This window comes from Heterocephalus glaber, unplaced genomic scaffold, assembly GCF_053883595.1.
Source record: "Heterocephalus glaber isolate CG9 unplaced genomic scaffold, H.glaber_assembly_v1.0 deba00001481, whole genome shotgun sequence".
Lineage (NCBI taxonomy): Eukaryota > Metazoa > Chordata > Mammalia > Rodentia > Bathyergidae > Heterocephalus > Heterocephalus glaber.
Genome location: NW_028258317.1, coordinates 45,252,787 through 45,276,607, shown reverse-complemented (window position 1 = coordinate 45,276,607; position 23,821 = coordinate 45,252,787). Strand labels below are relative to the sequence as shown.

The following is a 23,821-nucleotide window of genomic DNA, read 5'->3' as shown; positions in this document are numbered from 1 at the left end:
GTGTAGACTTTCAATGGAGTTTTTAATCTCCTAGAAATCTGTTTGCATCTGTTTTATGGATTCCATTTATTTCCTATGTTGGGATTCCATCATGTTCCTCAGCTCCTCAATTTTTTAATCTGTGTCCTCTCTAGATTTATTAATCATGTCTTGCACTATTGGCACAATCTTTGCTGTTATGTGAGAAATTATTTCTGATTTCATTTTTTCCAGATACTCTTTTATTGCCAATTCAGGGAGTTCAGGTCGTTGAGTATCAGAGTGTTCCATCTTGTTTCCTTTTGGGGTTGCTGTAGGTGATCTGGAAGTCTGACTTTGAGACTTGTTTACATGTCTTCTTATTTTGACAGGGTGGGGTTGCTGCTGGTGCCCGGGTGGCTAGCCTCCTCTGTGCTGGGAGCAGTGGTATGGTGGCCCGGAAGCCTCCTCTGCATTGGGAGTGGTGCTACAGTGGCCCAGAAGCCTCTTCTGCACTGGGAGGGGTGCTAAGGCAGCCTGGAAGCCTCCTCCTCTCAGAATGATTCTAAACTACTTCATTTTGTGTGTCTAATCTTCCTTGGGAAGCCTATTTTTTTATTCAGACTTTTCATCATTTTCAGATTTGAAAAAAAATATGAGTGAGAACGCTTTAAACATTCCACCTATCTTTTCAGGGCTAAGGGAAAGCATCACTGGTAGCACCATTCTCTTATGCCATTCCTGTTGCTATGAACCAGGAGAGATCCACCCACAAACTTGGTTGGCTGCTTTACTTTATCTTTTTCTTTTCTTTGGCTGCTTTACTTTTAATGAGTATCCAGTCTACATTAATTGCCTTCCACTTTAAATACCTCATAAATTAAATGATTGTCAAAACTTTCCCTAGCAATATCAATACATGGGAGAATACACTAAAAATGTAATTTTAAGAATGTTTTGCTCATTATTTCCCTTCCAGTTCTTAACAAAGACTCAAAATTTTCTTAGTTTAACAGAACTTCATAGTTTTGTGTGTTTTCTGTGGTCACATTTCCACTTCTGCTTCTTAATATGCTGACTTTTCAATGGAAGTTGTTTAATAAATGCTATTTTTAAAATTTATAATTTTTTTCTTTCTTTCTTTAAGAGACAGTTTCACTATGTAGTCCACGTTGGCTCTGAACTCACTACATAGCCCAGGTTACACTCCCACTCAATATCCTTCTGCTTCAGCCTTCCAGAGGCATTCAGTTTAATAACCAGGAACTTTCATTATCGGTGAGTGAAAAGCCTTAATTTTTAAATGTCTTATAACAATTAAATTAATATTATCTCATACACAATTCTTTGTATCAGTGGGCAGCCATTTATTTGTGAAAGAAAATCACATGGTCTATCCAAGTGTGATATTCAAATCATTTAATAGCTGGTACAGCATCAGCGAAAAAAAAAAAAAAAAGAAAAAAAAATTAAGAAAGGAACTATCCTCACACAATTAATCCAGCCCATGGAGACTACAAACTGAACAGCATCATTGGGAGGGACTCTCATTTTGGTTATTATTAACTCACCATTTAACTTGGCAAAGTGTGGCAGTGACAGTGTTGTGATATTTTTAAGGCTTTACAGGACTTTTAACAGTCTGTTCTGGAACAACAGTGTTTCAGTCCCCATACAACAAGCATATCCCAAACACAGGAGACAAATTCTGTAGAAGTTATGCTAGCAGGGGCAGGGATTTAGCTCAGTGGTTCCATCGCCTACCTCTCAAGCGCAAAGACCCAAGTTTGATCCCCGGTACCAAAAAAAAAAATATTGAATATCAAAATACTGATACACTTGAGAATGTTAGATTGACTGTTGACATTTTTTTCTCTCCACACCCCCACCAACATTTGTTATTGGTTGATTTCTTAATAGCAGCCATTCTTTCTGGGGTGAGGTGGAATCTCAGTGTTTCATCTGCATCTCTTGAATGACCAGTGATGTTGAACATTTTTTCATATATTTATTTGCTGCTTTTACTTCTTTATCTGAGAAATGCCTGTTCATTTCAGATGCCCATTTTTGATACTAATGCTTTTTGAAGGCCTGTCTGTGCCATTTCTTAATCTTTTCTTCCAGAGGTAATAATTATGAATTTGTTTATCATACATTCTCTTCCTTTCTGATTTTATAAAGTTTGATTTTCAAAGTCTTGACAAGTCATTTCATTTTGTCACTATTTGTTCATCTACACTTACTTTATGTACTATTTATATGTACACAAAATTCATAATAATTTTATACATAAAAATTTTTGGTAAACAAACCTAACTGGTATCTTTCTGTTTTTATAAGAATAAAACAGTAAAAATAGTACTACATTGGCAATCTATAAAATTAATAGCAAAAATAGTAATATTACTCTTATTGTCATTCTGCATTTTAAAAAAAGAACACCTCAAATAGTTACTTATAAATCTTGTTCTGACAAAAAAAGGATTTTTAGTTTATCTCTTCTATCTTCAGATATATCATGCTTTCTCGCGTATACTTTATTGATCTTAATACATCAATTTACATATCCATGTTGCACTAATATTTTCTTTAAAATATAACATTATTTCAATGTTAAAATCTGCTAAAGATATTGTTAAGTCAGTGTCATAATACAATTGCTGTTTGTCATTTCAAGATTTAGAAAATGTCAGTGTAGATTATACTTAGGACACAAAAATAGAGAATTTGTATCACTTGATAAGCTTTTAGCTATAATAATAGAACACCAAACTGAACATGATTTAAAACATAATGCCACTTCTTCACTTAACATGAAGTTCTGAGTTGGACAGTCCTTCAGTTAGTACAAGGAATCAATAACATGACATTATCAAGGACTCAAGACTTTTCCTACACTCCTGCTCTGTCATCCTCAGAGTGTCTATGATCTCTTCCTTCATGGGAAAAGATAGCTGGCCCAGCTTCTGAACATCCTGTCCTCACAGGAGTCAAAAAACACTTCTCACTTGCCTCTTATTCAAGAAGAAAATTTTTCCAAGAAGTCCCAGGCTGATCTCGTCTTACTCCTCACTGATCAGATCTGAGTCACATGGCTACTCCTAGACCCAGTGCTGGTAGACAGAAATAGGATGAAGGGCATGTTATATGCATATCGAAATTTCTTCTTTGTGGAAAGGAGCGATTCATTAGCTCAGAAAAAAATGTTCATCCTCAGAAACTTTTAGTAACATTTAAATCCTGTAGAATTCTAACCATTTTTATTTTAAAGACCACTTGCCATCTCATGAGAAGGGCAGCTGAACTCTTTTGAAAGTTACTCTAGAGGGTTGGGGATTTAGCACAGTGGTAGAGAGCTTGACTAAAAAATAAAATGGAAGAATATGGGGCCCCAGAAGGCTCCTCATGTCCCCTTCTAATAATTACCGGCTATCTCAAGGACAACCACTGTTATGCTCTGTGATATTACATAGTCATGTGATGCATAACAATATTTCCATGATGGACTGCAAGCACCCCAGTGGTTCCATAAAATTTTATCACCTAGTCATCTGCAGCTGCTTTAGTTTGTGAAAGCACATTTCACAACATTCACACAATGAGGAAATTGCATAAGGATAAATTTCTCAGAACATATCCTTATCCTTAACACATAACTATATTATTTTAAAATTATATTAAAGTGAATTAATACATTATATACCTGCTGCTATCACTCAACACTGTTTCTGAATGCATTGCTGCACATAATTGAAGCTTTTAAATTCTCATTACTGGTTAGAATTCCTCTAAATAAATTTATTATAATGTAGACAAATATTTGTCTTATTTCCTGCTTAGAGATACATGACTATAACTGCTATGAACATTCCATTGCATGTCTTTTGTGAACATTTTCATGCCTTTCTGTTTGGTACATACTTTCAAAGAGAAATGCTGAGCCACAGGTATGCATTTGTTCAGTGTCAGTGGAAACTACCTCATTATTTTCCAAAGTAGTTGTAACAATGTGCACTCTCATCAACTATGTGTAGGAATTCCAGATAACCCAAATCCTCCCCAATGCTTGATGGTTTCTTTCTTCATTTTAGTCATTCAGAGATAGTTCTCCTTCAACTTTAATGCATGCATTTTCTTTAACTTCTGTCAGTCTGGGGCAACCTATACTTTTCCCCCAGACTTGAATTAAACTAGTAAATACATTTTAGAAAAAAAATTTTCCCTAGGATTGTAATTTTGTTCCTGAGGCACTCCTATGCTATATTCCAGTTCCAAGGCATCACTGATTAGGGAAGAAAACATTAATAAAACAAACCATCAAACTGTATTTGTGTTTTAGAAAAAAAATTGTCAGTAATACTTTTATTATTTACTTATATTTTGTAGTACTAGGGTTTGAACCCAGAGCCTTGCACATGTTAGGTAAGCACTCTACCACTGAGCCCAGTCCTTTTCTAAGAAGGATTAACTTTTTAACCTTATGATCAAAAATTTAGTTTATACAGCCTTTTGAATATAACATATTGTTATGGCTTGTATCTAGATGTCCCCCCAAAGCCTCATATACAGTCATAGGTGGGGCTTTTCAGAAGTAGCTGGATCTAGGGTATATGATACTGATATTAAGGGTGTGTGATTACCAAATTAGTCCACTGATGGGTTTAGCATAGTTCTGGGTGTGGTTAATGGGAAAGCCCACCCTGGGTGTGGGTAGCATCATCCAAAAGCCTGGTAGCCGATGATAGAAAAGTAAAAGTCAGGCTTGTTGCTATGGCTTGTGCTGTTTCACTGCTTGCTGCTTGCTATCTACTGCCTGCCCTGCCATGCCATGAACTGTTTCTCCTCTGCGATGCCCCTTTGACATGCTGCTCTGCCCTGGAGCAAGCCAACTATGGACTGAAACTTCTACAAATTGTGAACTAAATGAACCTTCCCTCCCTTAACTTGTAGGTGTCAGGTATTTTGTCCCAGTAATGATAAAAGTAACTAAGATATATACATTAACAAAGTTTAGTCAGGTTACTGCTAAATTATTGTGAACTATTAAAAATTATTCTTATTAATTTTCTTAATTATAACATTGTTCAAATGACATATAATTTAACAAATTATATTCTTTGTGTAATTTATGATAAACATTTGGTAAACCAGATGATATAGAGGTTCTACATGTGACACTAAAGGCTGATTGATTAGCTATTCAGTTTGTTTAGCTAATTACATTTTTGTTTTAAGCAAAAAGATAATTCTTTGTGGTTAGGGGTCAGAAGTCTGAGAATAAAAAGTTTGGGAAAAACTAAGTGTATCTTTGAAACCTGTATTTGGTCTTTATAAAGCTGCAAACACTGTATTAGCTAGCAGTTTGTTTCCATTACTAAAGAGAAAATTCATAGTTTTTAAAAATTTGTTTTTAAACAGAACTGATACATTTATCTTCCACCAATGCAAAGTTTTCCTATTGATCTGCTGCTTTAAGCTTCCCTCTGTTGATGCTAAATCTTAGACACTAGAATTTTTCTTTCCACATTTCCATAAACACTTGCCTCATCTTTTCAATAACTCCTCTTATTATTCCTTGTTGTTTTCTAAAGTTGCCTTCAAATGTAGTCTTTTGACTCACAGGATCAATTCAACTATATCTAGTTGCATCCCTTTGTACCAGTAAAAGTGAGAGACACTTCCACTGGCTTGATTTATATGGTATCTGGAATAAATCCCTGCTTATTAATGTTTTATATATTTGAGAAATGTGCCATGCGGTGAATCAGTTTAAAGATATTGCATTCTATTTGATTATAAGCTTAAAAATCCAAACCTTTGCTATCAAAAAATCTCATGCTTCTCTTAAAAAAAACCCAGCAAACCAACTGAGAGAATTTGGGAGGGCTTCCCAAAGAACTATCCTAGTTAGGATTTGGAATTATAAATATATTAAGTTGTCCAAGTAACTTCAGGCGTTGGAATCTGGGTACTATTCCCAGAGTGAAAGATAACATTAATAAAAAAAAGTTCTTGTTTCACTTAAACAATCTGTTTTTCTTGTACTGTATTATTGCCGATGGGATACATTCTCAAACCTGTTGGCATATATTTGTGGTGAAGTGGTCCAGATGTGAGAATATTTTCATATATACATATATTTACCTACACTACTATTTTTCATTAATAGAAAGAGGTGAGGGGCCAGGGATTTAGCTCAGTGGTTTTGTCGCCTGCTGTGCAAGCGCAAGGAGGACCCGAGTTCGATTCCCGTTACCAAAAAACAAAAAAAAGAGGTAATATACTTTGATATATCAGCATTTCTTACCCTTCCAAATTGTCCTGATTTTGGGGTCTAGGGTATAAACTCTCAAGAAAGCAAACCATGCCAGGTCTAAATAAATGAACCAAAGCAAAACAGTTCAGATTCTTTTTCTCCAGTTTTGTTAACTGATGTAACCTCCTGACTCAGGCATATATATACACCATGGTTTGGTACCTGCACTTTCTCTTTTCTCTGTATTGCTCAACAAAGTCTTTGTGCATGTTGAAATTTCCTCGCCTCTTCTTCCTATGTCTCCTTCTATAAAATGGAAATTATTTACTTTGACTCATATTTTCTCAAACCTTTCTCCCAAGGCTTTCTCCCAAACTAAGCATCCTCTTGCTCATTTGAAAAAAATGAGCAGTTTCTTTCCTAGAGAGAGGACATTGCACTATCAGTGTGTTCAAACATTTACTAAGTTTCATGCATGACACATAAAGACAGAACCAAGAAATTCTGACCCTGTACTTTCTTCACACTTGATTTTCTTTGTTGCTGATCATTATTTTAAAGAACTATCAGCAGGGTAGAGATGGCAACAGTCACAACTACTGCTTTGTGAGTTGAGACTCAAGTTCTAGCCCTGGATTTCTCATGTATCAACTCACTAGCTCTGAGTGGCACTTTTCTCATCTGTAAAACAAGGACTTTTAGGTCATCTTTTCAGTTTTAACAGTGTTCAGTAGACTGTAGAGGTGCTTCAGTGGTTCTACAAATATCTGATGTTAATTTTACAGGTCCTGGGGATACTCTAAGACTATAAATATCCGCCTATAAGCACAACTATATAGTTTTTGCTCATTCATGCAGTTTTATTGTTCTCAGTAACTGACATTACAATCTATTCTTTGGTATTATATGTTCTTCCATTTCATAATTAAGGTATCAAGATATGGACTCTTTCCTTCTTCTTGCTTGAATTGATTTTCATTGGTATTCTTGGATCTGAAGATTTGTATCTTTCAAATATTATAGAAAGTACTATCATTATATCCTCAAGTAGTGTTCCTTCTCTATCATCTTGTTATTCCAAATAGATATACATTAAACTGTATCACCTTGTGCTCCAAATCTCTTACTCTTTTTTTCATATTTTCCATCACTAAGTGTCTCTAGATAGCCTTCTGTTATATAAGTATCAGGCACTAACCGACTGCAGCACTGGAGCTCTTAGCCTTCTAAAGACTATCCTCAAACCTATTTTCTAGCTCACTGATTCTCTTCACCTGTATCTAATCTGCTACTTAATTAATCCATTGAGTTTTAATTTCAATAATATATTCTTTTTATTTCTAGGTTCCCTGTTTCCAACATTTTTCTGAACACTAACGATTAAAATCAGGTATTTTATATGTATTTCTGGTTGTTCTAATACGTGAAGCCTTGGTGGTTGCTTTACACAGCTTATTCTCTCTGTGAGTTCTCACTACAGTGCCTAGTATTCTATTTGGTTCATAAATTTTTACTAAAAGCTACTCATTTGTCTTGGCAGTTTTGCCATGGAAATGTTTGGTGGCTTAGATTCTAGCTGTCTCAAAATTAAAAGTTTAAAAGACTAACTGATTGGTATAGCACCCCAAGTTCAATCTCTAGTACCCCCAAAACAGGTTAACTATAAAACATGTATGCTCCCATTAAATCTTTCATAGTGCTTTCAATTTTTACAAAATTCATAATTGGTAAATTACTTTTCCAGTTTACTTAAATTCATTCGAAAAGTAAAAGAAAAAATGATCTCAACCTTAACCTTCAGAGGTAACTAAAACCATAGGTCTATTTGCTCCATGTTAGTTGTTGCCCCCATATGCTGTTTTCTTCTAATGAGAGCTTTCTGAATTTACAAAAATAAAACTAAAAAAATCCCACTGCCCTCTTTGGACTTTCCTTTTCCCTGTAATTTTGTCCTAAAACAAAATATAGCTAAGTCCATGGCTTACCTGGATTTTTGTGTTGTGACAGATCAGCCTCTACCTAAAAGATGATTCCAGGTTACTTAGTTCCTCCCCTGCCTACCACATTCTATGCTCTAAAGTTAGTGAAGAGGACAGGAAAAGAGCACAGTGCCGAGGCAGAACTGAGGCATCTTCTGAGGAGGGCATTTGTTGAGTGGGCAAGGTACTGATACAGAAGAAAGAAAAGAGGATAGAATGGGTTGAAGGAAGAACACAGGAAAGAAAACCAAAGGGATAGGGAAACACTGGTTTAATGCACTCTCCTCGTTTTTAAGATAAGGAAACTGAGATTTGGAAAGCTGAAGAGACTTGAGAGGAGGGAGAAAATCCTGGGTCTAATCTTGGAAACAAGAGACCAATCTACTTCTGCTTCTTCAAAAATCACTAAAAACGATCCCACCACACAGCTGTGGCCTCCAATGTGTGAGAGCCATGGGGAAGAAAATGGGAGGAAGGCAGGGAATTAAACAACTTGAACTGAATACTGTGAAACGTTCAGTCAAATTAAAAGCACAGGGCCACGGGTCAGTCAGAAAGTCAGCTTCCTCACTGCTTAGAAAGAACATCAAAGAACAAGAAGACTTTGGTTCTATTAGGCCAAGGTCCATAAAATCATCATTTCTGTAGGTCATGATGAAGTAGTGATAATTTCATATACTCAATCCAAAGTTCCAGCTCCAATGCTCTACAGATGTTTGGAATTCAGGCAGAGTTTCCACATCCCTTCAGTGAGTGCTGTCACCATACCTACGTTATAGAGATTTTGCAAGGACTAATCCATATTACAGAACACTTACTGAGTGACTGCTGTGGATAACAGCTGAGGAAAGAAAGAAAACAAAGGTGCGACCCTTGTTTCAAGGAGACAGCAGTGCAGTGGAAGAAAAAGAGAGATACAATTAGCAAATAATATAGGAAGCAATAAAGTCTGCAAGGTTGTGGGTTGTTAGGGAGATAACCTTTGCATTGGGCTCCAACAGTTAAGCTGAAGCTTCATGGATAAATGAGAACAGGCATCACTAACAAGAAGAGTCTGAGCAAAAGTGTGGAGATAGGAAAATGCATAGGAATGGTAAATCAGTCTAAAAGAAAGTGTGGAGGGAAAGATGAGGTGATAAAGGCTGTTTGGGCACATAGTAACAATGTAAAAAAAATGACTGGATATAACTGCATTCAGAAAAACTATGGAGAAACAAAGGAGTGGTTTACAAATGTCAAGTGCTATTTGTCTTAAAGACATAAAAGAAAGCCTCCCTAAACACCCATACTATCCCTTCCATTCTCTCTTGGCAAGTTTGTCTGAAGTCCTAGATTGATTTGCCAGATTTCTTTATAGAATGTTGCCTCTCTCTAAAGGTGTTCTCTCCTGGGTCCAAATAAGTGATATGTGGGAACTGTCAGTATAGCTGGGAGGGTTGGAAGGAGGAAGTGATTCAGTTTGAGTGAGGAGGCTGCGGTGTCCCTGTTCCCCAAACTTCAGTCTTCCCTTCTGTATATCACTTATTCTGACCTCCTTCAAGAAAGATGTGAAATCACTGCTCCAAGGGAGCAGAGAACTGGTATGAGCACCCAACCCTCTTCCTCCCATTACTGCCTCCCAGCAATGAAGTCATACTGGGTTGGCAAGCTTAATTATAGTCTCCATTTCTTCTCTCCTATCAGCTAGGATTAGTTTAGAGGCACTGTCTTCTTCCATTAACTAGCAACAGGCTTGTGTGATCCCATAATACCTCACAGATCCTCTTCCCATTCAAGGGCATGAAAGCTTGATATGGTGGTAATGGAATTTAGGGCCCAGAAAATAAATCTATTTTACCAAGGCTCCCCATAAACTAAGAGAAAGAACCAGATTGACTTGATATCAGATTCTGGCTTTGCTTCTTATTATTTATGTGGTCTTTGACAAAGACAATCTGAGACATATCAAAAGAAATCAATCTGATTAAAAAAATTTTAAGTAAAATTCATAATAAGAAAAGTCAACAGGGCTGGGGATTTAGCTCAGTGGCACCACGCCTGCCTTGAAAGTGCAAGGTCCTGAGTTCGAGCCCCAGTACCCAAAAAAAAGTCAACAGTCAATCTAACATTCTTAAGTGTATCAGTATTTTGATAGAGGGCACTGCTTATCATGAAACACTGCCTGACACATAAAAAGTCTGTGGTTCAATAAATGATTTTCCAGTTGATCAGATATATGAAAAAGTAAAATAAAAATTTTCATGTAGTTTCCCGAGTTAGTGCTAATAGAATACATAATCCCTAGCATAAAGTGGATATTCAATATTTATTTATTTATTTTTTATTTTTATTTATTTTTTTTGGTACCAGGGATCAAACTCGGGACCTTGCGCTTGTGAGGCAGGCGGCAGAACCACTGAGCTAAGTCCCCGGCCCCTCTGTTTATAATCTAAAATGTGACTTTCTCTTGGTAATATCATTGTATTCAAATACAACCACTCACTTTTCTTATTTGCCTATTTCCCAATGCCAGTAGAGGAATTTACATACTTATCATTTTCTACTTCCTCTTCTGTCTAGGCCATACCCCAAATGTGCCCAATCTTGCCTACTTCCCTTTCTAACCCAGCTCAAGACCCAATTAATGCTAATGACTTTCCGCTCTGGTTATCAACTACCCTGACTGGCTTTGCATCATTGCCTCTGCTGTAGTCATCCTTGGTGATGCCAATTCCTGCCTCTCTGACTAATAATTCTCAACATATCACGCAGAAACCACATCCTAACTACCATTAGTACCAGCTTATCTCTATCCCTAAGCTAGGGAACACTGGGATTCTCCTGCTTACAAATTCCCATCTTTCTACTTCTTCCATTTTTATTTTTCAAATTGTGGAAAAACATACATAATGTGAAACTTAGCATTTCAACCATTTTTAAGCATACAGTTCTGTGGCATTCAGTATATTCAGACTGTTTTGCAACCATCTCCACCATCTGTTTCCAGAACATTTTTCCATTTTCCAAAACGAACTCAACACTATCGAACAGTAATTCCCTAATTATTCTTTTTTAAAAAAATATTCTCCCAGGAGCTGTTTTAGACTTCTCCGCACTTAGCCTTAAAAATTCAAAACATGCTTTTTCTTCTTCATCTTCATAAATCTTTCACAACTAACATTGCTAAAAAGATGGTGGTCACTTTACAAGATCCTCAAGTTCCTATCCCTAGACCTTAAAACTTCATGTCAGCTGCCATTCTTTCACTTTTCCTCCTCTCCAGCAAGAAGTATGTTTCCTCTGTTACAAAGCTGACTCTCTACTACTGAAATCCCTCTCTGCTCTATCTCCTCTGAGACTATCAGATAGATCTTGCCCTTTTCACTGACCCTTTCCTGTATTGAAAAATGCCCAAGAGTCTCATATAACAATAAAGCATAAATAATACTTTAAAATATGTATTGTCTACTGTATGCCAACTGCTAAACTAAACAAAGTTTATTTAATTCTCACAACCTAATGAGTTCAAATTATTATGAAGAAATCTATTATTTTGATGAAGCTGGGGCTTTAGAAATATCAAGTAACTTTCCCAAGATTGAAGCTGCTGGAGCGCACCTGGCCTGCGAAGTGGTGTACTGTCACGTAGTTTATCTGAACTTGAGACCATCGTAAGCATGACCCAACCTGCCACCCTATTTTTACATCTCCAGTTCCAGTAACTCTCAAATCAGTATTTTATTCAAACTCTGTTGAGGCATTTTACTAACCTCTTTCCCTTTCTGGCCTGTAAGACACTTTAGAAGTTTCCTGACAGTTTCTTGTTGTTTAGAAATTTGCAAGGGCTTCTTTTCCTCAAGCACCACCAGCAGATTAGTTTTGTCAGCAAAGCTGTCACCTCCCGTAGCACCGTGAGCAGCAGTTGTGTTGTCCACGTAGAAATTTGACTCCGGAAGTGCAGCTCCTGTCTCAGAACAAGAGCAGGTTAGCAGAAGTTCTGTTTTCCAACACAAAGACAGGCTGCTCTGAGCTTGAATTTATAGTTACTAAAAAGAACATAAAAACAAAAAAAAGCAAAAGACAAAAAATATCCTGGGCAGTAAAAAGTTATTTTAAACCAGCTTTGGAGCCACTTTTTTTCTAAGCCTCCTAATAGCGTCTTTTAATTTGTAGGAGGCAGGCTGTATAAACAGTAAGTAGAAAATAGAACAGGAACTAAACTACATCAGCAGATTTTAATACTAATATGTTGTATTGCTGTCTTTTCTATGGTATAGAATCTTTATTTCTGATAAGGAACGTCTCAGGCCTAGACATATATGAAATTGCTTTTCAGACTTTTTTGTGTGTGGTATTTCCATGTGTTAGCTGCATGTGAATTTTTCATAACTTTCCATTTTTTCTTAATTTCCTCCCTTTTTTTCCTATAAGAAGAGACTTCAGAACGAGTCCAATTCATGGTGTTAATCCAGGCTTCTTGTTTTAGGAAGCTTCACTTATACTCTGAAGCCTTTAAACTCTGAAGAAAACTGCTTCAGAGTTACTCCAAGCACTTGTGCAACTTTGAAAATGCCCCTGGGTGGTGGGACAGGTGATGGAGCTCTGGAAAGATGCCGCTGTGTCCTTGCAGCCCTGCTCGTGGGACTCTCTGTGCAGCCTTCCCAAAGAGGCCCTCTGACGTGCAGGCCCTGGCTGGGGTTTCTCGTGTAGCCATCTCCTCAGTTATGTCCCCTCCTGACATTCAGAACACTCAGCAGATTCCTTCAGTGACAGACTTGTGTTTGTTTCTAAAATGTGAAGCTTTAGGACCAAATTGTTAGAAAGGATCAGGATTACGGATTATCTGAGTAGGTTTCATTGGATTTCAGAACATTCAGCATGACTCTGAAAGATACTACTATGGTTTTATATATAAATAATTACCGTTTATGATATAGACCTTGCTATTGAATATTTAGAGAACCATTGTTAATCTTAAAGCTAGCAATCTATGAAATGTATCAGGTGAACTTGAACAAAACACTATTGTAGCAACCGGGTTTGCCAGTTTGCAAAAGCTAACTCTTCTCTCACATCAAGGTTTGTAAAACTGCTGGGGTACAGTGGAAAATAACACAGATTAAACAAATATTCATTTCTACCTTTTTTCAAGAATATAGCTGGCTGTCTTTAAGAATGATGATATATCCAAAACAGTTTTTTAAATGATTTTCATTTTTCTTTCTAGAGTTTGAGATGAGATCTAAACAATTTTAGATATCTTATTGTACCTTGTTTCTGTCTTACTCTTAAACCTAGTGACACTTGAATTGCCTTCTGTTTATTTCAAATGTTCACATTGGAATTTCTTTGGAAAGAAAGTAAACCCACTGTCTTTTTGTAAAGTCTGGATAAAATTGGGAATGCTGGTAAAGCTAAGAGAACCAAATAGCTGTGCTGAAATACTATAATGTTCAATTTGTATTACAATTGGTATTCTGGGAGAGAAGAGTAAAATTATACTTTAAATAAGAGCTGCTTTTTATAGGCAGTACATTGCACTCTTTCTAAATTCAGTAGCAATTTTATCAGTAGTGCCATTGAACTCTGGGTATATTTATGATTTTTACCAACACTGAAAACATTTATTTTTGCCCTATTTTTTAAGTATCTGTAAAATTATAGAATATTAACTAAAAATGAATACATCATCACAGTAGAACTTATTGTAAGGTGAGCTCATGCAGTGTTTATTAATACCCCTGACATGTGGACCAGATGTTTATTCTCTACCCAGATTTTTGTTGAATGAAACAGATTGACTGAAACTTAGCAATTAGCAATTAGCAATAAACAGTTGAAATTCTGAGATTAATGTTTAAAAAGCTTTACACCTGTTTACAGTTTGGGGCTGAAAAGGCAGGCTTCTTTTTGCTTTTGTTTGATGAAAACTGGCTTAAGATATTCATGTGTAAAACCAAGAGCAAAAGTGCACCGCCTTGCGGGTGACAACTGCAGCATGTCACCTTATGGAACACAAACATTTACTTCGAAAGGAAGATTGAAGACTCAGCCAGCGAGGTGAATTTCTAAATGAACCAGTTGTTGAAATTATTGGAATTAACTGAGCCAAAGTGATTATGCATTCTTCATCTATGTAGTTAGCATTTTGTATCATATACAGTTTACAATACATGTATAACTTGTAGCTATAAACATTTTGTGCCATTAAAGCTCTCACAAAACTTTAAAAAAAAAAAAAAAAACTTTCCCAAGATCAACTAGTGAGTAAATGCTGTTTTTTTCCCAAGATCAACTAGTGAGTAAATAGCATTTTCCCTGCTCCACACTACTCCCTCAATATAGTTCTCTTTTTTTTTTTTCCCTACTATAGTTCTTGAAAAGTCTCACTTCATCCTTCTCCACTGCCCACAGTCCACTGCAGTCTTTTTGAGATTCCAACCATACTTAAAGTGTTCTCTTCAAGGTTGCTAATCTCCAGCTGGGAATTACAGTATTTGTTGCCAACTATTCTGCTTTTTTTTTTTGGTACTGGAGATCTAACTCAGGTCCTTGCACTTGCGCAGCAGGCGGCAAAACCACTGAGCTAAATCCCCGGCCCTATTCTGCTTTTTTGAGACAGTGTTCTCTCTTACTCTTACTCTCTTCCTTTCTCTGCTTCTCTGATTTTCTTCACTAATTCCTTTGCTTTTCTTACTGTTTAAATGTAAGATACTCCACAGTTCCATCTCTCCAGTTTTCTCTTCCTGCTTCACACTTAGCCGAGACAATCCATTTGCTCCTACATTATCAATTATCATGCCTTCACAGATGAAGAGAAAATCCACATGGCTAATTCTAGCCTCCTGTAGCCTGGTTTCTGCTCCCTGCCAAAATGTATTTATAGTTGTTCCTCCAACACCTCAAATTCTATGCCTACATCTAAATCGCTCCCTTACTCTGTCAGTGAACTCCTCTCATGCATCTCCCATGACTAAGCTTGAGCACTACCTTTAGTTCCTTCATTACCCTGTTCTCCTCATCCCCAGTCCATAGCTGGTAGATCCCACATCCAAAAAGAGCTGTTAAGGTCCGTGAGTATAGCTAAATGGTAGAGTGCTTGTCTAACACGTGTGAGGTGAAAGACAGAGGGGAAAGAGGGAGGAAAGGGTAGAAAGTGGGGCACAGTGGAATGTAGCTGAAATCCCAGCAACTCTAGAGGCTGAGACAGGAAGATATTATTTTCCAGGCCAGCCCAGGCAACATAATGAGACTGTATCTCAAACAAAGAGCTGTGGAGGCATTATGATGGACACACCTCTGAACTGGCAAGGAGATTTGGGTTCTAATCCTCACTTAGCCATTAAGCAGCTTGGTGACTTAGTGACCCAGAACTGGGACCTACAAAGACTTTCCTCATACCAATATCCAAAGACTCTATTAAGCATTTGTGGCACTCATTCACCTTCATTGCCTTCATGTTAGTCCCCACTAACTCTGCCCTAACTCTGTCCTCATTGCTTTATCCTGGGCTATTTAAATTAGTTACCTAACTTCTCTTCTTTCCTCTTTTCCTCATTTCTTACCTTTGGATGTTGCTTTACATGGCCGTGAGACTACATACACAAAACACAATTAAATGATGTTTCTCACTTGCTTAAAAAGTTTCATGTTTCAGCCAGGTGTGGTGGTGCATGGCTGTAATACCAGCACTCTAGGAGGCTGAAGCAGGAGGATTGCAAAGTTGAGACCAGCCTGGGCAACTTAGCAAGACCTTGTCTCAAAATAAAAAGAGCAGGGGAGGGCTGGGGATTTAGCTCAGTGGTGCCGCACCTGCCTTGCAAGTGCAAGGTCCTGAGTTCAATCCCCAGTACCAAAAAAAAAAAAAAAAAAAAAAAAAAGAACAGGGGAAATAGCTCAGCACAAAGGCCCTGGGTGCAATCTTCCGTAGCACTAATTAAAAAAAAATCACACTTTTTAGAATAAAATTAAAACTCCTTAATTCATTTACAGCCTTCTACATACTGATCTCAACATAATGTGTGGTAAAACTTCATCTAAATTATATTACAAATGTAGCTTGGATAATTATTTGAAAAAAACCCACTAACTTACACTTTATACTAAAAATACTAGCAAATCAATATTAAACAAAATTTTAGAAAATAGTAAATTTGTTTATAAGCATGGAGGTGAAAAGATCTTTTGAAGAGATAAAACTTAAGACATTCTAAAAGAAAACACTGATTAAAATTTTCACATTATGTTTAAAAAACTTATGTGTGAACAAAATTGTCATTAACAAAGTGTAAAGATTTAAAATTCATAACATATATCTCAAACAAGGGCTTAATAATTTATAGCAACTGACAACACAAATTTTTTTAAAAGATCCCCAATATTACTTAAAAAATAAAATTTAAAAGCATGAGATACTTTCTGCCCTTCGAGGTAATCATACCTACTGCTGCTTCAGAAATAGAGAAAAGGGCATTCACATAGACTGCTGACAAATTATGAATCAATACAAACTTTTGGAAGTCAATTCAGTCTATCAAGTCATAACATGAATGTACCTTTTGATCCTGCAATCCTACTACTAGGAATTTATGCTACCAATGAAATTAGAAAGGTTTTCCCACAGAGCTCCCACAGAGCTGCAATGTTGAGATTAGGTGACAGAGAGAGGGGAAGGAGGAAAAATAAAAAAGAAAGAAGGTAAGGGAAAGGAAGGGAGAAGAGAGGGAGGGAAAAAGGGAAGGAATAAGGGGAAAGAAGAAATGAAGAAAGAAAGGAAAAGAGGGAAGGAGAGAGGAAAAGAAAAACTTGGAATCAGCCAATGTGTTAGTCAAAACAAAGATTGGTTAAGATACATTTATACAATTCAAGGCTGGTATAATGTTACTTGTAAAAGAATGTTTCTAAAATGTGAAAATGTTCATGGTAGAGTTAGTTGGAAACAGAAAAATATTTCTAGTATAATTCAATTTTTAAATTAAAAAAGATGTATCTGCTGTTTCTAGAATATTGAAAAGAGAATGCTAAGATTTACAGTATATAGCCTTTCTTTTCATTTACACATTTCCTAATCACATGTGCATTTTTATAATCAGAAAAATTTACTTAAAAAGTTTTTAGCTTTAGAAAAAAAGGTATTGTAATCCAGAGCAAACAATATATCTAAAAGTGTACCTTGACTTAGTACAACTGTCTTACATGTGCTTTGGACTATTAGTGTGGATTTCAATCTGAATATATGATTGTTATGGCTTGTATCTAGATGGCTTCATGTGGTCATAGGTGAGGCTTTTTCAAAGGTGGGTAGATCTAGTGTGTAATGCTGGGATTAAGGATGTATGATTAATAAGTTAGCCCACTGATTAGTTCCGCATAGTTCTAAATGTGGATTATGGGAAGGCCTATGCTGAGTGTGAGTGCTACTCACCCTAAGGGCATGTACACTGGATATAACATAAGGAACAGAAAGAGGACTGGTGTGGTTGCTTGCTGCTTCATTACTTCACTGCTTGTTGCCTCCTGCTTTGCTGCCTGCCACCTGCCATGAACTATTTCTCCTCTGTGATGCCCCTCTGCCATGCCACTCTGCCATGGAGCCAGACAACTGTGAACTGAAACCTTTACAAACTGTGAACTACAATAAACCTTTCCTCTTTTAACTTTGGGTGTTGGGTATTTTGTCTCATCAATGAGAAAAGTAACTAAGACAATGATGATTAACTTTACAAGGTCTTATACGATAAATGAATGAATCTGATGCTAAAAAAATAAAAAGAGGGTGGAGGAAGGGGGAAAGAAGGGAATTTAAATGTATATGTACATGTACCACCTCCCTATAGTGAATGTAATCATTATGTACTATAAACTTGTACTAAGAAAATTAAAAAAAAAAGGTTCTCAACTTTTAATAGAAAAGGGAAAGAAAATTAAATAATCTGTACCTTTATATAGTCCATTTCCAGTAAAAAACACAAAACAAAAAAAACACACTACCTATAGTTCATGTCTCAGAGGTTTTACAAAAACTAATAGTTAAATGTAGCCAAGGATTTAGCTCCATGGCACTGCACCTGCCTTGCAAGCACAAGGTACTGAGTTTGATCCCTGGTACAAAATTTTTTAAAAAGTTAAATGTAACTCTTTGAAGGTGCTACAATTAAAATAATCTGAAAGCTCAGTTTAGGATTTGGCTATCGAAAAGGATGTGTATGCTCCCACACATTCTAATTTATTTAACAAGCTCTACTCACACTGCTTCATTCTTCAAATGCTCTCACTCAATTATTGCTTAATCCCTGTCTGTTTATATAAGTAGAACTGGAATGTAATTTCATTAATCACTGCCAAATGCTGACTACAGGGAATCACATCATCTGAGATCAGATCTCCACATTTACAATCTAGTGAGTATCATAACCTGTTGGGGTCTCCTCGGTGGGAGACTGGAACCTGAAGACAGTATCCGACAAACTTATAAAATGAGGAGCACGGGGGACCAGAGCTCCATTAGGAGTTAAGGCCAGGTTTATTGGTAATATTCTTCTTTTATACATTTTTCTGTAGGATACATCAATCATTAACAATTTACAGTGCTAGCCAACTAACCACCAGTTATATCTGTGAGTACATAAAGCATCTAAAGAACCATCTATGCTCCTTTAATCTTAGTGCATCTTATCTAAATCATCTTGGCTACTTAAAGCTTCTAAAAGATTAGCTACTCTTATACCAAGCAAATATTTGAGAGTCTCAAGGGACCACAGTGGAATGAACACTGTGGGAATGACAAACAGCCTTCTGAAGTTATCTTTAACTTCTCTATCTGGGCCTGCCACAGACATCAGGACAATCTGTCTTTCCAAGGCTGTCCAAGGGCCCAAGAACTTCTCACATCCTCCACAATAACCAATGTGCAAGTATATTGTGTGTCTGTTATTGGGAATTACAGCAAAAAGGGATCAGTGGTGTTTATACTGCCATCTACTCAAATAATTCTGATATTTTAAAAAAGTAAAGTAAGTAAAAAGTAAATTTTAGTCTGAAAAAAATGGCAAAAAATGTGATTGTATATAATAAGGTAAAAAACTTGAAGACATGAAGAAAATGCTTTGTTTTTTGAATAGGACTTGAAAATATTTCCAGATTATAATTTTAATAGTCACAAGTTTTAAAAAGATGTTGACTTTCTCCATGTCAATGATTCCATCATGAATGTGATATTTTTCAGTTTCCTATCATGTTGAACTCTGCAAGCTAATGTTGGTTGAAAGCAGAGTTCTTATATTCTATCAAGCTAGTCCTTTGGCGTGATAATGGGGAAACAAAAGCTATGAAATCAAATAATTACTGAAAACAATTAGGTAAGCAAAGGTAGTCATGAGTCCCTAACACCCTTACTACCACACCTTTACTATGCTAATTAAGCTGACTTTCCAAGAGCCAAGATATAAATTGGAAGATAGATTTCTTTGGAAATGCAACTTTTCCTAATGACTAAGAAAACTAGGATATATGTAGTAGTTTTGGATAAAAGAGAAACAAGCAAAAATCATAGCAGTGCAGTTTTTGTGTTAGTAAAGTGTTATATCAATATCTGCTCTGTGCAGAGTACTATTTAAACTATTTTCTATGCAATTTAACTACATTAGGGTTACCTAACCCATTGCTCCATGTATTACGGTTAAAAATTTACTACTTCTGATATAAAATACAACTCTACTTTAAAGAATATAAGAAAATTATTTATTCTGAGCCAATATGAATGACCATGGCCCAGGAAAATGGATTTAAGTTACTCAAAATAACATGTTCCAAAGCAAAAGAATTTATATCAATTTTTATAGTAAAAAGAACAAAGAAAGTCATAAGCTTATCTATACATTCAACAAAATCATTAGTGTGGGTACTAGGTAGGCAGGCAGTCTACAGCAAAGCTAGGAAGTCTTTCCAGTAGCTATAATTTATGTTAGAGCATTCTTAGCTTGAAGGTTGGTGGAGGCTGGGGACTTTTCTAAGTTTAATACATTCCAAGAAGTTCACCTAGTAGTCCTGAGACTACAGGTCAAATACAAAGGTTAAAAGTAAATGGGTATTGGGCTGGGGATTTAGCTCAGTGGTTCCACTGCCTGCCTCAAAAGCACAAGGTCCTGAGTTTGATCCCCGGTACCAAAAAAAAGGTAAATGGCTATTGTATCTGTAAGGGCTAAAATAACCCAAGAAAATTTATCTCTCAACCTGGAACTTTCCATCACTTCACAACTAGGATGCTCTTCTCAGTTAAGGATAAACAGTCACAGGATCTTTATACAGATGTAGCTCCTTCAGAAAACAGCAGCTTCATACTACTGTACTTGGAAATGTATCATTTCAAAGTTGGATAACTGTTTTTGATTAAGACAGGCTGAGCATTTCAAGCTGTTGACAACTCAGATCATTAAAGTCCCACTTTCAATTACTTTCTATTCTTTCTCTACTGGGGGTAGGAGGGAGGCAGGCTGGAGATGGAGGGAGAGAGAACGGGGAAGGGCTGGTATCAAGATGAAAGTCAGGAGACTAAATTCTGGTCCCAGAGGTCTTTGTGAGCCTAGGTAAAGCACTTAATCGTTCAGTCTCAGTCTATCCAAAGGTAGAATGAGGGGCTCTGTAAAATGATGTGTAAAGTTCTATGCTTCTAAGCACTTATGATAAGTAAAAGTGGGAAAGTAGGGGTTTGTGTGAAGTCCATGAGCTGCGAAAGGATAATACTGACTCCAAGATAAGACTTAGGGACAGAATAGAGGTCTTCAGCTGGCCTACCTTTATGGGAGTTTCTTCACTGGAACTAGCTATAGCCTACTTGCATATAAGATTCTAGCTCCAGCCAGAGAAGATAATTTGGAATTTCAACCTCTACAGAGTTATCAGGGAGAAATATAAAGGTACATGCATGAAGTTTATTTTCTAATGAATCCTTGAACCCAGAAACTCAATCCTCGAACCTAGAAATTCCTCTCTTATTCTGCTAGAAGGGCTGATTCATATGAAGTTTAAAGCAGGTTTAAATTGTAAAAATTCATTGGGTAATTTGGGTTTTCTTTTAATGTAGCAAAATAAGAGGTCAATCTTTTTTTATACATATATTAATTGGTACATTTTAGGTATACAATACATTTACATTTATCATTGGTTGCTTGTACCTGAGCATGATGTATCTTAGTTCTTATTTTTTCCCCATTACCTATGCACCCTTCACCCCCACCACCCTTCCCTATTTACACAGACTTTGTTTCCATTTTTTTTTCTTTCTCATAATTTTTCCTTTCTCTTCTTCCCTTTCCCTTTCCCTTCCTGCCACCCCTACCCCTTTGGACCTTTTCCTATTTCAAATTATCAATTATTCATTTTAATCATTTTCATCCTTATTTACACTTTCAGTTTCTCACACTAGAGAAACTATTTGGTATTTACATATGTGTGTCCTATTTATTTCACTTAAGAGTATGGCCTCAATATGCATCCATTTAGATATAAATGACTCTAGTTTCTCATTCTTTATGGCTGAGTAGTACTCCGTTTTATAAAAAAAAAAACACATCTTCTTTATCCAGTTAAGAGATCAATCTTTAAAAACAAAAACCAGCAATAAAATATTTGGTGGAATTCCAGGCAAGGTCAGAAAGAGTATAAAACTGGAGGAGAAATTCTGCTTCTTTTACAATCACAGGCCGGGGATTTAGGTCAGTGGTTCTGCCACCTGCCTCGTAAGTGCAAGGTCCCAAGTTTGATCCCTGGTACAAAAAACCAAAAAACAAAATACAATCACAGCAATAGTGTCATACCATGATTACAAAGCCAACTTGCAGTACTATACTGAAAGAATATGGAGTTTTCTGTGATTTATGAGAGAATTCCATATTCTTTCAATGTGACACTGTGACCTAGATTGATTACCAAGGTAGAACATCCATTGTGAAATCCTTGACTGAATTAAGCTGGGGACTACAAATGGTGGTTTTCCTAATTCTATAATTTCTTCTGTAATGAATATATCACTTTATATTCATTCATTCTTGAGAAAAACTATGGACTTGTACATTTCTTTTTCATTAAATGCTTATAGTTAATTACCATTATTATTATTATTATTATCATTATTATTGTTTTCATACTCAAATTGTGCCAAATTTGGCCAGGGAGAGACTCTTTAAGTTAGTTCATGTATGCTTTCAATACAACCTTACTAGTTTTTGAGAGATTCACTGCTTCTGGCAAAACAAAATGTTCCATGTTCACTGGTATTTTCCTAGCCCCAGATCTGGAGTCATGGTTCCTTCTAGTGGAAAAAGTACTTAGAAATTAAGATATGGACACACATTTATGGCTGGACATTTATTTATTGCTGACTCAAATTCAACATTATAGGGATTTTTCCCTTGGCTTCATTTTTATCTTTATGACTCCTTTCCCTTACAGTGAATATTATGTAATATCAATATATCTATCTATTTGCTTTGTCCTATAATATAACAAAACTATTTTAGAATTTCAATACCAATATTACTACTGACAATAAACACAGTAAGTAACGTTTAAGATTTCTTTGACTGTGTTCTACTATAAACATATAGCCAGAATACTACATCCAAATTTTACTGTAGGAATTATTTTTACTATGTAGTTGTGTTATCAATTTTATGTTGAGTTAGTCATGGTTATTTGTTTGTTTTCTAGTTGAGATAGTTGAATTAACATTACATTTTAATCCAACAGAGGCCTGAAAAATGAAGCCTAAAATGAAGTATTCAACCTCTAAAACTTCTTCAGCAAAGCTGAACAGGAGAGGTGACAAAGCCCTGATAAAATCTTGCAAACAAAGAAGTAAGGACTTAAGTATTCCTACATTTTTATACACTATTTTTAAATCTGGTATGAAATCTTTATTATTCCAATAATCATAAATGCTACCATACCAAAAGCTACTAGGAATATAAGAACTGAAACAAAAAGAGATATCTCATAAAGACTTAATATGACAGACTTTGGTTTTGAACAGGCTATAACCAATTTGTACTTATTTAATACATCATGGGATAGAAGTAGTGCAGATAATTTAAGCCTATGAGCTGTGTAAAATTAATTATAGCCTTTGATATAAAAGACTATTTACTCTCCCCACACCTCTTGCCACCAGGTAATCCCCAACTTTTACCCTAATTAACAAAATTATAAACTGATCCATTGTCATTAAACAAAGTATTTGTTAAGACCTTTTGTGTATTATACATGGAGTTTTGACTTGCAACTACTGATGAAGGACAGAATTACAGGTGAAGATATTTGAATAATCCAGGGCCCAAACAGAAAAGAATTAACTAGATGACGTTCAAGTTTATCTAGTTACAAACTTGGAGCTTAGAATAAGATAAAATGAACATAAAGTCAATAAAGCTGAGATGAAATGGCTGTGAAATTATCTATCTGGAGAAGGAATCATGCAGATTTATACAAATATCTCCACATGGGAGAAGTAACAGAAAAGATAGTTAACAGAACAGGGTGGACCACAGAAAAAGTGGAGTATGAGAAATAATGGTAGAGATTAGAGTATCCTTGTCCTTCATGTTTCTTCCCCTTTTCCTGAACCCCTTTAAGGCCAGAAAAGAAAATAGTGTTA

At 36.1% G+C, this 23,821-nt stretch overlaps 1 protein-coding gene across 3 annotated transcripts in view; it reads left to right on the top strand.

Moving 5' to 3' along the window:
* The window catches only part of Il33 (interleukin 33), a 52,285-nt gene that overhangs the window by 7,624 nt on the left and 20,840 nt on the right, over window positions 1–23,821 (top strand). The window contains exons 2-4 of one of the 3 annotated variants that reach the window (XM_021252804.2): window positions 1,106–1,236; window positions 7,559–7,604; window positions 22,918–23,025. In XM_021252804.2, coding sequence (XP_021108463.1) covers window positions 22,929–23,025 — 97 coding nt within the window. In that variant the 5' untranslated portion in view covers window positions 1,106–1,236; window positions 7,559–7,604; window positions 22,918–22,928. The remainder of the gene's footprint in view (window positions 1–1,105; window positions 1,237–7,558; window positions 7,605–22,917; window positions 23,026–23,821) is intronic. The other 2 variants (XM_004838258.3, XM_004838257.3) reach the window with 2 other exon arrangements.